Source organism: Vipera ursinii (genome assembly GCF_947247035.1).
Source record: "Vipera ursinii genome assembly, chromosome: 9".
NCBI classification, from domain to species: domain Eukaryota; kingdom Metazoa; phylum Chordata; class Lepidosauria; order Squamata; family Viperidae; genus Vipera; species Vipera ursinii.
The window spans coordinates 1,067,060-1,082,111 of NC_139523.1; the positions used below are offsets into that span (position 1 = coordinate 1,067,060).

The window sequence follows — 15,052 nt, forward strand, 5'->3', positions numbered from 1 at the left end:
TGTCAAGAAAATTGTTCAGAGCCTCCTCTCTGGCCAGGCCATCAGCAGGCAGCACCCTCTGCCCTGAGGGCAGCAGCTCCATCACGCACAGCTGCCTGAAAGGCACGTCTTGGGCTGTGCTGGGTGGGGTGGCTGCTCTGGGATTTGCACAAGTTGTGCAAACTGGGGTTGCCCTACCAGACAGGCAGCTTTACAGCCGTGTGGGAAACAGGCTGTGGCTGGCCCTGGCTTGTCCTTCTGCTCAAATTTCCCAACCTTACCCCACCCAGGAGATGGAGGAGGAGCCCCCCCCCCGCTCACTTAGAGTGGGGCCGAGGCCAGACTTTCCTCAGTAGTCCTGGGATTTTGTTTGCATTTGCTCTGCGATGGAGTGGTGGTGGTCAGAACTGGCACACAGCAGCCTGAAGAAGGATCTTAGGAGGTTGGCACTGTAGCCAGCCTCTCTGCTCTAGCCTCTCCTCACATCTCTATGGGCATCCTGTAGATGCATTGTGATGGAGCTCTTTTAATTTATTTAATTTTTATGCCACCCATATCCCTTAATTTCTCCTGAGATTCTGGAGGCACTGGAAGGCTGGGCAGCTCTGCTAGGACAGCCTGAGGCAGACCCATGGCCTCTCTAGCTGAGCATGCAGTTCTAGGCAGATCCCTGGGCTGGAATAGTTGCCATCCTAAATTATTGTAAGACACCCCCCCCCCATTGCAGCTTTCCAACCCTGAGCTTCTGCCCCAGTGGGAATAAGGAACTAACTTCATACGCATCCCAAGGCTAGGGAATGCCGCATGATTTGGAGAGAGTGGGAGACCTAACATCTGACCAGGCCCAGTTAATGGCATGTTGCTTTTGTGGTGCGACAGCCGTGAAAGCTATTCTAGAGAGCCCCTGGCCTGGGTCACATTTCTAAAGTGGGTTGATCCACATCTGATCTGCTCATCGCCCCAGTTGCTAGGATTGATGGCCGCCTCTTTGGAGCTTCTGCAGGGCTTGGTGAAAACATTGCTGTGGTTCCAGCTTCCCTGCTTGCTCCAGATGGTTTGAAGGGATTCCCATTGCCGGACATCGCACAATGTTGTCCTTTTCAGCAAGGGGCAAGTCTGGCCTTGTTGCTTGTGCAAGCATGTTTTTTCCTGTTGTTTCTTTCCTCCTGGGTTTGGGTCTAGTGCCATCCTTTGCTCTGTGGCTGTAGCTGAGTACCCTCCAAGCCAACCCGCCCTGAAACTCTCTCTCCTGCAGGAGCTTGCAGCTGTTTGAACAAACTGGCATCCCCCACAGTGAGTTGCTGCGACGGCAGCATGAGGAAAAAGGGGGAGGACCCTTGGGGGGTCCTCTGAAGTATCCCAATTCTTGCATCTTCTGGCTTCATGCAGAACAGGCAGGTAAACAACAGGGAGGGTCTGATGACTAAGGCCAGCCTTCCTCTCTCAGGGTGAGGAGCAGGACCCTTCTGGCTTTGGCAGCTCCTTTTGGAAACGTGCCGTTTTATTCTCTGGTCATGCTGTGTGGTTGGCAGACGTTCTCTGGCATTTGCTGCTGAACTGACTTTGGAGCAGACACCCCATCGTTTTCCAGAGCTTTTGTGTTATGTAGCCTGACTTTTTTGTCTGCTGGGTTTCCCTCAGTTCTGGAGGTGCGACTGGACCAGCGGGTGGATGTAATGATGGAGGCTGGACTGCTGGAGGAGCTGCAGAATTTTCACCAGCAATACAACAAAGAGAAAGTGGCTGACAAGAGGTGAGGCCTTGGTCCTGCTTGGAGATGGACATTGGCAAGGGAGGATGTGAATGGCAGAGCTGGCTTGGGAGGCCAGAGGGATCAACTACCTGAGGGATCAACCGCTGGAATGCTGGCAATGTTGGCCACCTGCTTCTCATCCCTTCCCCAGCCAGGATTATCAGCAGGGCATTTTCCAGTCTATCGGCTTCAAGGAATTCCACCAGTTCTTGATTTCTGAGGACAAGAGTCCAGAGGAGGACAGGCACCAGTTGCTGGACCAAGGTGAGGACTTGCTTGGGGAGAACCCTTCTGGAGAGCAGGCTGTGGTTTGCTTGATTGGCAGGCCTTTGGCGTAACAAGTGGGTCCATGTTCTGGGAGATGGAACACATTTTCTGGCATACTAAACTGCAGCTGGTCCAGAGGAAGTAAACAGGTTGTTGAGTAAAGAATTTGTGGTGCCTTCCTCTCATTAGTGTTTGTATTGGCCTGACTGGGCCAGGGCCAGCATCTCCTGGCTCTGCCAACTCTTACCCTGAACTCTTCCAGCCCTTCAGGCCTTCAAGACAGTGACCAAGAGGTATGCTCGGAAGCAGAACAAGTGGGTCCAGAACCGATTCCTGAGACGTAAGTCTTTCCTCCCTGTTGCTCTTTTGCTCATCTGGCACCCTAATCTGAACCAAAACTCACTCTAATGCGAGGGGTCTTTCCTGGGATATGGACAATAATTGTAAGGGCTTGAACTCTTAAGCATGTGCAGAGTGCGTTCCTCTAGGGAAGATTTTATTCTGGAGAAGAGCACTTTGAGACCAGCTGTGCCTGAGGGGCTGCCCTTTTGCAGCCCCTTAAAACCACCCCTTAAGGCACCAGGAAGGGGGCCTCCTGCTCACAGTCTTTTTCCCAGATGGAGAGGCCCCAACTGACAGCTGTCCTCCCTGATCCAGTTAGCAGTGCCGGGGGGGGGGGAAATGAGACAATCCCCCCAGCCACTGGACCGTACCACCTTGCCTCAGGCTCGGGGTGGTGGGGGTGGTAGTTGAAAGGCTGCCGGTGGGTTCAGGAGAAGGGCATGAAACCTGAGAAGTGGGTGGAGAGGAAGTGGGCCATGGCAAGGCCTTTTCCTGGCCAGGTGCTGAGCAGCCCATGCTCACTTCTCTGCCAGGCAGCCGACAGGTGTGGCAGGAGCCGGGCTTTGTGGTCAGGGAAATCAAAGGCATCACCTGCTCAGATTTTAGCATTGGGAGGCCTATTGTCCTGCTACTGTTTGACTCAGCCTGCCTGGCAGACATGGGGCACCGCCTTGAGAGAGGCTGCCCTCTCCTGTGATCTGTACTCTGGACAGGCGCACGTGGCCTTGCATCAGGCAAGACTGGGAGGACCAGTGGTCTGGCTCTCCTCCACCTGGTGTCTTGTTTTAAGCAGAAAGTTACCTCCTTGAGATGCCACCGTGCCTAGCTCACTGTAATCCTTCTCAAAACTCTTCTCTTATCAGTTCCCGCCCCCCCCCCCCCGCCCTTGGATAGCCCCAACCCCAGGAAACTGTGCATCAGAAACAATATAATATCAGCAAACCAATTAGCCATACAGAGCAATAAAGCAGAATGAAAAAGTAAAAAGCTTGAAAGAGAGACCCATTCAGGAAAAATAGCTACCAGGAGGAGGGTCCAGTCCTCTTATGGCCGAAGAAACGGTGCCCATGCCCTGTGAGTGAGTTACCCAGGGGCCGATTGGCTTAGATCCTTGGTGGAGCAGTGGGCTAATGCCTCCTTAAGTAACACCAGCTGCCTGCAATTAGTGCAGGTTCGCATCCCACCAGGCTCAAGGTTGACTCAGCCTTCCATCCTTCCGAGGTAGGTAAAATGAGGACCCAAATTGTTGGGGGCAATTAAGCTGACTTTGTAATAATGCCGCTTGGGGTGTGTGTGAAAGCCCTAATAAGCAGGCATATACATAGAATGAAGGCTACTGCTAAGCTTGTAAGCCGCCCTGAGTCTTCAGAGAAGGGCGGGATATAAATGGAATTAAAAAAAATAATAAAAAAAATGAAGAGCAGAGAGAAACCAGGTTGGGGTCGGGGCAAGGTATCCCTCCACCAGCTTCTCCTTTGGGGTAGATTGAATTTGTTGGAGGACAGCCCAGCAACAGCTCTCACCTCAAAGGAATTAGCAGTGTCTGCAAGTTCTATGAAATACAGCAAAGTCTTTCAGTATATCCTTAGCGCCTCCCGCAAACATTATGCCTTACTGGCTGTCCCTACTCATTTTACTGGGAGAGGAGCCTCCAGTCACAAGGATAAAGCCAATGATGCTCTTTTTTATGGATCCCCCCAGGTCCTGGTTCAAATGTGCCCCCTGTCTATGGCTTGGACGTCTCCGATCTCTCTCAGTGGGACAAAAGTGTGTTGGAACCAGCCATTCAGATTGTGGAAAGCTTCTTGAAGGTAACCACAAGCTTGCCCTGGAGAAGATTTTTCTCTGGTACACTCTGAGCCTGCCGATGATTGCTGTTCTGACTGGCTGCTGCCCTCTTGGGTCTGCAGCCTGGCCCCCTGGGACCCTTAGTCTGGAGCAGAGAGCCCCTTGTGCTCATTGTGGAGGCCTAGGAGACGGGGAGTAGACAGCTCTGGGGAACCAGAAAAACCCAGCAGAGTTTTTTCTTTACCTACCCTAGTCAAGGTATTGTCCCATCCCTAGATTCAGGCCTCTGGCACGCTAAATTGAAAGATAAGTTCTCCTGCCCAGAGGAAACCATGATGAAGGCGCCAAATGTTAAAAGAGCTGCCATCCCAGAGCATTACTGACATCTGGGAGGAGTTCGACCCTGTGACTCCAGAAGAGGTGGACAGCATTATGAGGAGGCTGAGCTCCACCACCTGTTTATTGGACCCGTGTCCCTCCTGGCTGGTTTATTCGGCTTGGGAGGGGACACGAGGCTGGCTCCAGGCAGTGATAACTGCTTCTCTGAATGAGGGTAGTTTTCCTGCCGCCTTGAAGGAGGCGGTGGTGAGACCCCTCCTCAAGAAGCCTGCCCTGGACCCAGCTGTTTTAAACAACTTTCAACCAGTCTCCAACCTTCGCTTTCTTGCGAAGGTTGTTGAGAGTGTGGTGGCGCAGCAGCTCCCTCTGTTCCTGGAGGAAGCTGATTATCTAGACCCGTACCAATCGGGCTTCAGGCACAGAGATGGCATTGGTCGCGCTGGTGAATGATCTCTGGCGGGCTTGGGACAGGGGTTGTTCCTCTGTCCTAGTCCTATTAGACCTCTCAGCGGCTTTTGATACCATTGACCATGGTATCTTACTGCAGCGTCTTCGGGGGTTGGGAGTGGGAGGCACCATTTTACGGTGGTTCTCCTACCTCCTGGGACGTTCGCAGTCGGTGTTGGCAGGAGGGCAGAGGTCGGCCTCGAGGCCTCTTGTTTGTGGAGTGCCTCAGGGGTCGGTCCTCTCGCCTCTCCTGTTCAACATCTATGAAGCCGCTGGGTGAGATCATTCGTAGTTTTGGGGTTGGGTATCATCAATATGCTGATGATACCCAGCTTTTTATCTCCACCCCAAACCACCCCAGTGATGCCCTCTCCGTGATGTCCCGTTGCCTGGAGGCGGTCCGGGTCTGGATGGGGAGGAACAGGCTTCGGCTCAACCCTGACAAGACTGAGTGGCTGTGTATACCGGCATCTCGGGAAAACCAGTTTTGTCCATCGTTAACTATGGGGGGGTGAGGTGTTACCCCCCGTTCATAGGGCTCGCAACTTGGGCGTCCTCCTGGATTCACGGCTCAGTTTAGAAGATCATATAGGAGCCGTGACTAGGGGGGCTTTTGCCCAGGTTTGCTTGGTGCGCCACTTGCGACCCTATCTGGACCAAGATGCCCTATGCACAGTCACTCATGCGCTTGTGACCTCCCATTTAGACTAGTGCAACGCTCTCTACATGGGGCTGCCCTTGAGGAATTACTCGGAGGCTCCAGCTGATGCAGAATGCAGCCGCGCGAGTGGTGGTGGGGGCTTCCTGATACTCCCATGTAACACCTCTACTCCGTGAGCTGCATTGGCTTCCGGTTGTCCTCCGGGTAAGATTCAAGGTGCTGGTTACGACCTATAAAGCCCTAAATGGCATGGGTCTGGGTTACGTACGGGAGCATCTGCTGCCGGTATCAACTTCCCTTCGTCCAGTGCGCTCCCACAGAGAGGGCCACCTTAGGGTGCCGTCGGTCAAAGAGTGTCGACTGGCGGCCCCCAGGGGGAGGGCGTTCTCTGTGGGCACGCCAGACCTTTGGAACCGTTTACCGGTGGAGCTTCGGACGGCTCCTGACCTTCCCTCCTTCCGACGTGAACTAAAAACATATTTATTTGAACAAGCCGGCCTGGTCTGATGGGTTTAGGGGTATTTTAACATTTTGTATTAATCTATTGAATTGGGCTATTGTATTTAATATTTCTTTTAATTTTTATATATTGTATTTTATTGTATTGCCCTGTACACCGCCCTGAGTCCTTCGGGAGAAGGGCGGTATAAAAATTAAATTATTATTATTATTATTATTATTATTATTATTATTATTATTATTATTATTATTATTATTATTATTATTACTGCAACGCTCTCTACATGGGGCTGCCCTTGAGGACCACCCGGAAGCTCCAACTGGTACAGAATGCAGCCGCGAGAGTGGTGTTGGGAGTCTCCCGATACTCCCACGTTACACCTCTGCTCCGTGAGCTGCATTGGTTGCCAGTTGTCTTCCGGGTGAGATTCAAGGTACTGGTAACGGTGTTTAAAGCCCTACATGGCATGGGGCCGGAGTACCTCAGGGAACATCTGCTGCCGGCATCAAGCTCCCTGCGCCCTGTGCGTTCCCACAGAGAGGGCCTCCTCAGGGTGCCACCGATCAGAGAACGTCGATTGGTGGCCCCCAGGGGGAGATCCTTCTCTGTGGGCGCTCCGGAGCTGTGGAATCAGCTACCGGTAGAGCTCCGGATGGCGCCCGATCTTCGCTCCTTTCGTCGCGATCTCAAGACATTTTTGTTTGTACAAGCTGGCCTAGCCTGATGGGGATCGGTGGGGTTGTTTTATCTTTGGTCTCTTAATTTTATCTTGGGGTTTTTAGAATTGTACTTCTATTGTTTTAACTAGGGCAACTGTTTAATCTCTTTTTAATGTTTGTATTTGGTATTTTATTCTGCCCTGTGAACCGCCCTGAGTCCTCAGGGAGAAGGGCGGTATATAAATGTTATTAAATTAAATTAAATTAAATTATTTGTAATGGCATGGTTGGTCTCTGAATCACGAAACTTGGAATTCTTCTCTTTGGGGGTGGGGGCTTAGCTTCTGGGTCTTCAGCCTTGCTGCCTTCAAGGGACAGGGAAGACAAGTTGAAGTCCTCTTTGCCTCCGGAATGCTTCTCTCCCTGCTCCTCCCTGCCCCAGGGCCAGAAGCCTCCAATGGAGCCCCTCAAGCTGGAGCCGGTGCCAGCAAAGGACAAGCAGAGTTGCCGGTTGTGTGAGCTGTGCAGCCGAGTCATCATTGGGGACAGAGAATGGAGAGGTAAGGCTTATGGGGGTGGGGGAAGAGGAAGGATCTCGTTTCCCAAAGACCATTCCCACCTTTGCCTGAGTGGCTTTTGCAGGATCGTCTCCCCTCAGCTTGTCTAGCCAGGCAGGTGCTTGATAAGCCATGCTGCGAAGGACCGTTTGTCATGGGCCCCTGGCCAATCCCTTGCTTCCTCTTTGCTGGCAGAAAGCCAAGCCAATCCCCTTCCTGAACAAAGGAAGGGTAGAGAGCAGTGGGGAAGGCTTTTTAACTTTTTAAAAGTTAAAAAAAGAACATAAAGTTGATTTATTTGATCATGGCTAACATAGATCTGTTGTTATCTTTGGCAAGCCTTAAAAGATGTTTGCTGATCAGGACTGAAATGACCAGATTTTTTAGGATTTGTTTAGAGATAAGAGATGGGATATGGGAAGAAGAGAATTTATTGTATTTTAAGAGGTGAAAAGTTTACACTTTTCTGATACAGGGGGAAGTCATTTCTTTATATATTTCTTTTCTTTTTCTCTACATATTTTTTCTTTCTATTTTCTTTTTGTTTCCTGCACCTTCTATTTTTATTTTTTTTAGTTCATATTAGTTTTTTATCTTTATAGTTATAACTTTTATAACTTTACTGTTAATTATTTTTTAAAAATTAAACAACAGTCACAGATCTGGTTTTAACTATTCCATGCTAATGAAGTGGCAGTTCATAAATCCTTTTACCTTTTAATAAAATGTATTAGTCTGAATGGGTACTAACCGATTCCGCATGATAGTTGTTTTAAGTTTTTTAAATGTAAGTCTAAATGGAATTCAGTTGTGGTTAGAAAACAGAGCAGAAGGAGATGACGAGGTAGGTACGAATCATATTTGTAAAGTGTCCCTGTAGTAGAATGCTTACAGGGACTGTGCTGGGTCTTTTCTTCTATGGCAGGGCTTCTCAACATTGGTGACTAAGATATATGGACTCAACTCCCAGAATTCCTCAGCCAGCTTGGAATTCTGGGAGTTGAAGTCCACACATCTTAAAAGTCACCAAGGTTGAGAAGACCTGTTCTAAGGACTTGAGTGTTATTTATGAGTGTTCAGAAATGGTGTTCTCATATTCAACCCACTTTCTTCTGTGTTGCATCAACCTTTTCACTTAATTCAGCCTTACCTTAGGAGTCCAGGCCATATAATTCCCAATAGCTGTTGCTTGGGACATACTGTGCTATGTGTCAGTTTTCTAATTGCAAGAAACTGAGTGGTTTTGGTGGAAAATACTTGACATTTTAAAATAGGGTAGTTCAACCTGCCTTCTCAAGATTCTTCTGCCCAAAACCAAGCTCACCGCGAAGTGGTTTCATGTGGCCCGTGAAGCCATCCTGGAAACAGTGAGGGAACGGCCCCCACTGCCTTGGCCCTGGCCCAGAGACCCTCCTTCTGTCAGAGACCCTCAGATCTGTCCCACTCCTGCCCAGGCCCCCATAGGCACCCTTGATGCCAACCATGTAGAGCTGGCCACGCCCACCCAGTAGGCCATACGCACTCTGGCCACGCCCACCCAGTAGGCCACGCCCACCCTGGCCATACCCACCCGGCCCCTTGAGGGCAACCGCAATGCTGATGCAGCCCTCAATGAAATTGAGTTTGACACCCCTGGTGTAGCAGGTTTTGGATATTAGCCATTCTCTCTGGATCAGCTTAAGTTTAGAATGAATGATTTGCAGATTGACATCTTGTTTTGGGTAGTTGGGCCACAGGCAGAACATTTTCTCAGCTCAGAACCATACTACGGGTAGTCCTTGACTTACAACCACAATTGAGCCCAAAATTTCTGTTGCTAAGCAAGACAGTTTTAAGTGAATTTTGCCCCATTTTATGACCTTTCTTGCCACTGTTGTTAACTGTAAACTGTCCCACTGGTTGAGACAGCAAAGGAAACTCCTGGGATATCTTTTTACCAAGAGTAAAACTTTACTGAAAATTCCATGTGGGTACAGAAGTAGAAAAGCCAATTCTAACATTTTTGCGCATAAACAGCATAGGAAAACTTTTCCCCTGGTCCTCCCACTGTCCATTTGTCTAGCCAATTGGTTACGCTCGCGTTGTTTTGGGAGTGGTCTCTCTGTCCCACCTTGCGTTACTAGATCTGTCTTAGGCTCCCCTCCCATTACTGATTAGCCAACCATGACATTAAGTGAATCCCTGTAGTTGTTAGGTTAGTAACACAGTTAAGTGAATCTGGTTTCTCCATTGAGTTTGATTGCCAGAAGGTTACAAAAGGTGGTCACATGACCCCGAGACACTGCAACTGTCATAAATGTGAGTCAGTTGCCAAGCATCTGAATTTTGATCAAGTGACCACGGGGATGCTGTGAGAGTTGTAAGTTGAAAAACAGTCATAAGTCAATAGGGACCACTACGGTGGGAAGGTAACGGCGTTCTGTGCGCCTTTGGCGTCTAGTCATGCCGGCCACATGACCATGGAGATGTCCTTGGACAAGCGCTGGCTCTTCGGCTTTGAAACGGAGATGAGCACCGGCCCCTAGAGTTGGAAACGACTAGCACACGTGTGCGGGGGAACCTTTACCTTTACTTACCTGTGTTATGCATAATTATGCACTCCTATGTTAAAAGAGTTGTACAGTTTTATTTAGAAAAACAAGGTGGTTTGTCATTTCTGGAGCAAATGACTGACTGAATGACTCTCGTTGACAGCTCACTTGAAGTCTTGCTGCCACCGCTCCCACCTGAAGAAGTCCCAGCGCTCAGCCTTGGCCTCCCTCTCTGACGAGGGTTGCGGCGGCGGCAGCAGCAACTCAGAAACTCCTGCAGAGAAGACAGACCGACAGATGGATGGAGGCCAGTGAATCCTAGGCCCAGTCCTGCGTCTGAGGCACAGAGGATCCGGATCCCATCCCCTTCTGGCAGAACGGGCCGAGAGGAATGGCTTTTGTGGCATTTCCCATGAACTCTAGTCTGCAAAATGCAAGGCTTTCATCCACCAGCAGCAAACTGTCCATGGCACTCCTCTCTTTAAAATCCTCTTTTCTCCTAAATGAAGGCAATATTTTTATATTTTGATACTGTGGGTGCCGGTGCCTTTTTCTTCATTACCAGGATCACAGCTCTCACTGGTCTTGAGGGAGGCAAAATGGAGCTGGGGGGGGTCTGCATGTAGCAGCCTTTGCTGCTGGTTCTGCTGCTGCTCTCAAAGTTGGTTGCATTTATTCCTGCCCAGGATCTGCTTCTCTGAGCCGGGTTGTCTGCAGACAAGTCAAAAAGACAAGACCGGAGTTGTAACTAGACAATTAAAACCCTTCCCCCTTTTGTTGCAAAATAATAAATTGGGGATTTCAATTTCAATTCAGTCAAGGTTACCATCTTGACTTCTTTTATGACCCCATGGATGCTTTTGACTCACATGAGCGACAAATAAAAAAATATCCAGGCCAGAAAGGACCTTGGAGGTCTTCTAGTCCAACCCCCTGCTCAGGCTGGAACCCTATACCAGTTCAGACAGGTAGTTGTCCAATAAAATACTTTGGAGAAAATCACAGGAACATATAATTCTCATGTCAACGCTGCTAACATTGGGTGTTCATGCTTTGACAACAGATAGAAATGCAGCCATCTTTTCTCTTTTGCTTTTAGAGTTAAATGATGCTGGGAGGGAGGATGTGGATGAGAGTCCAGCTGGTCATAACAATAATAACTCAGCCTGGGAATTCAAGGTTGTTGCGCCCAGAGTTGATAAAGATTTGGCGGGCTGGATTTGGCGGGCACTTCAAGCTAATTGGGGAATGTGATTTATGACTGTTAATTGGAGGAGGGAATTGTGCTTTGCGGGGGGGGGGATGGGATTCAGTTTTTGGCTTTAGCTATGTAGTGCCGATACTTTGTTTCTCAAATAAAAGACTTTTTAAGGTAAACAATTCCTTGAAGTTCTTTTGAAGAGTTATCTGTCGGAACCAGTTGTCTTCCGGGTGAGATTCAAGGTACTAGTAATGGTGTTTAAAGCCCTACATGGCAGGGGTCCGGAGTACCTTAGGGAACACCTGCTGCCGGCGTCAGCTTCCCTCCGCCCTGTGTGTTCCCACAGAGAGGGCCTCCTCAGGGTGCCACCGGTCAGAGAATGTAGATTGGTGGCCCCCAGGGGGAGATCTTTCTCTGTGGGCGCCCCGGAGCTATGGAACCAATTACCGGTTGAGCTCCGGACAGCGCCCGATCTTCGCTCCTTTCGCCGCGATCTGAAAACATACCTGTTCGAACAAGCCGGCCTGGCCTGAGGGGGGATTGGTGGGGTTTTTACTATCATTTTATTGGGGTTTTTATTATGTATCAACTGTTTTTATGGGCATGTATTTAATTCCTTTTAATTTTTGTAATTCTGTGTTTTATTCTTGTCCTGTACACCGCCCTGAGTCCTTCGGGAGAAGGGCGGTATAGAAATATTAATAAATTAAATTAAATTAAATTAAACCATGACATCTCAATAAAAATCAGATAAAAATTCATTTGTTGGAAGTAAAGTCAGACAAAGAGTGCTGTAGCACCTTCAGGAGAAAGGGATTTATTTATGGCAAGAGGTTTTTGATATTAGAAAGCACCCCAGCAATCAGATGAACCTGAAACTTCAACTGGCAGGAGTGCTGAGGCAGGATGAAATTAAGACCCAAATGCAGTATAGCAGCTGAGGCTGCTTAGACAGGATCCTTAAGCCCAAAAGTGTATCTGAATTTCTGAGAAAGGGACAGGAGGAACCAAGGAGGGAATCTTGCCTGGGGGAGGGGGGGGAAGAGGTCCCTAAGAAGCAGGTCTTTCCTGAGTAGGAAAGATGGAGAGGCCCTCCCGTTTGGTCCTGAGAATGTGCAAGAGGCTGCTTTTTCATCCTGCACATCATGTGCTCTTATGGGTGGGCATGGAATACGGAACTCTTTCTTTTCTTTCTTTCTTTCTTTCTTTCTTTCTTTCTTTATTTATTTATTTATTTATTTATTTATTTATTTATTTATTTATTTATTTCTCTCTCCTTCCTTCCTTCCTTCCTTCTTTCTTTTCTTTTCTTTTCTTTTCTTTTCTTTTCTTTTCTTTTCTTTTCTTTTCTTTTCTTTTCTTTTCTTTTCTTTTCTTTTCTTTTCTTTTCTTTTCTTTTCTTTTCTTTTCTTTTCTTTTCTTTTTCTTACAATGGTTTCATTCCAAACATTAAGAGGAGAGAGGGAAGACTTGTTATAATTGAAGAAAAGGGAGACTTTAGTGTTGCAATCTATCTGCAGATAGGAAGTAGCTAGGGAGGGGTATGTTCCAAAGGAAAAGAGCAAGTTGACTTTGTGCAGATGGAAAGCAGAACCCCAAACCCAGAGGAGGTGGGGGAGGGGCAGGATGGGTACCTGCAGGAGGAAGAAACCATCCAGCCACAGCCATTGTTGGCCCAGTGTGGAACTGGAACTTGGATGGTGTATTCTGGTTGATTCCTGAAGACATGACCCCCGAGCTGCCATATACATCTGGGGGACCCGGGAGCAGCCCCTCTGAGGGTGGATTGCAGAACTTTGCAGCTGCCGTGATTGCTGACACCAGCAAACTCCCTCCTCAACATTCCCCCCCCCCCCCTGGCACAACCCAGAGTAAACAAGAGGTCCAATGCAAAGAATGGAAGAGATTCAAGTGAACCTGGGAAGCAAGTAAAGGCAGTGTGTGTGTGGGGGGGGGGTTGGCCTCAGCCAGAAGGCGGCTGGTCTCTCTGTAGCCCAGAGGGGGTTGGGTGGGGGTGAGTCTTTACAGGGGGAGGAAAACTGACCTGAGGATGAAGAGCTGACATTTGGGAAAGTCTGGGAGGATGACTGCATTTCTTGGGATTGGGTGCCTCCTCCCTTGTTCAGCAAGAAAACAATCAGTAGAACAAAACAACCATTAACAGGATTATAAAAAGCTCCAGCATCCACGACATCAACTTTTAATCTTTATTTTTAAAAATAACTTTATTAGCATTCACCGTCCAAAAAAGGGTCCTGCTGCTCACACTGTCTTCACTGTCAGGTCTGACTTCAAAAGCCAGATTTGAACTCCTTTCTTGAAGCTCCATAGGGTGGGGAGTTCATCTGATCTTGGAAGGTAAGTTGTGCCAGAGAAAAGGGGCTGCAACTGAGCAGGCTTAACTTGGGGGGGGGGGCTCTGAAGTTGGCCATTCCTAAGAGCAGAGCCTTGGAGCCAGCCTGTCCTTCCAAATCCTCTGGGCACCCAAAAGTCACCAGAACCAGGTAGTCCTCTGGATCAGTGTTTCTCAGCTTCTGCAATGCTGAGATGTGTGGACCTCAACTCCCAGAATTCCCAGCCCATGTGTCTTAAAAGTTTTTAAGAAGAGATTGGACAACCGCTTGTCTGGAAAGGTTAGGGTCTCCTGTTTGGCAGGGGGCTGGACTAGGAGACCTCCAAGGTCCAAAGTCCCTTCCTGTTCTGTTGCTCTGAAAACATTGTTGAGGTAGAGACACCCTGCAGTCCTGAGCCATGTAGGGCTTTAAAGGCCATTTGAACCTGTTCAACTTCTCTAATTGCTTCTGTGCCATTTTTGGCACTTTGGTTTGGTTTCCCACCAAGATGGACAGGAAATTGCATCATTTTTTGTTCAACGGTTTGCCACTGAATTTCAGAAGTGTGTTTTGTTGGGGGATGGAGTGAGGTGGCAGTTGTTAAGCATCTTCCAGTCTACTGCAATTCTTAATATATATGTGGTCACAGAGAATGTTAAAGAATGTCAAAAACTTTTCCTTTTCCCATGCACAACATACTATGTCCTGGTCCTCATGGAGACACTACAGCAGAGGTGGGCAACTATGGCCCCTTTACAACCTGTGGACTTCAATGACCAGAATTCCTGAGCCAGCCATAGCTGGTGAGCTAATAGCTAGATGATAGATAGCTAAATAGCTAGATACTGTAGCTAGATGATAGCTAGATAGATAGATAGATAGATAGATAGATAGATAGATAGATAGATAGATAGATAGATAGATAGATAGATAGATGGATGATAGGTAAATGATAGAGATAGGTAGATAGAGAGATAGATGGATAGATGGATAGACGGATGGATAGATGAAAGATGGATAGATAATAGACAGGCAGACAGGCATGATAGATAGATAGATAGATAGATAGATAGATAGATAGATAGATAGATAGATAGATAGATAGATAGATAGATAGATGGATGATAGGTAAATGATAGAGATAGGTAGATAGAGAGATAGATGGATAGATGGATAGACGGATGGATAGATGAAAGATGGATAGATAATAGACAGGCAGACAGGCATGATAGATAGATAGATAGATAGATAGATAGATAGATAGATAGATAGATAGATAGATGATAGATAGATAGATAGATAGATAGATAGATAGATAGATAGATAGATAGATAGATAGATAGATGGATGATAGGTAAATGATAGAGATAGGTAGATAGAGAGATAGATGGATAGATGGATAGACGGATGGATAGATGAAAGATGGATAGATAATAGACAGGCAGACAGGCATGATAGATAGATAGATAGATAGATAGATAGATAGATAGATAGATAGATAGATAGATAGATAGATAGATAGATAGATGTGTGTGTGTGTGTGTTTGTGTGTGTGTGTCAATGCTGCTAATATTGGATGTTCTTGCTTTGACAACATAGGTAGATGCAGACTTTTTCTTTCTATGCTTTACTCTTAGAATTAGATGATACTCGAAAAGGAAGAGGAATGTGATGGGAGTTAATTAGACATAACAATTCTGGGGCTTTTGAAATAAGAGATGATAAGAAATGGCAG

The 15,052-nt window shown here is 47.7% G+C and overlaps 1 protein-coding gene across 5 annotated transcripts in view; it reads left to right on the plus strand.

Moving 5' to 3' along the window:
- Window positions 1-11,326, plus strand: part of TRIT1 (tRNA isopentenyltransferase 1) — a 35,198-nt gene extending 23,872 nt beyond the window's left edge. For 2 of the 5 annotated variants that reach the window (XM_083368972.1, XM_083368973.1), the window contains exons 5-11: window positions 1,235-1,377; window positions 1,621-1,732; window positions 1,884-1,996; window positions 2,262-2,339; window positions 4,043-4,152; window positions 7,138-7,255; window positions 9,947-11,320. In XM_083368972.1, the coding sequence (XP_083225098.1) occupies window positions 1,235-1,377; window positions 1,621-1,732; window positions 1,884-1,996; window positions 2,262-2,339; window positions 4,043-4,152; window positions 7,138-7,255; window positions 9,947-10,098 (826 nt within the window). In that variant the 3' untranslated portion in view covers window positions 10,099-11,320. Of the gene's footprint in view, window positions 1-1,234; window positions 1,378-1,620; window positions 1,733-1,883; window positions 1,997-2,261; window positions 2,340-4,042; window positions 4,153-7,021; window positions 7,256-9,946 lie in introns of all 5 variants that reach the window. The other 3 variants (XR_014493235.1, XM_083368974.1, XM_083368975.1) reach the window with 3 other exon arrangements.
- Window positions 11,327-15,052: the final 3,726 nt, after the last annotated feature.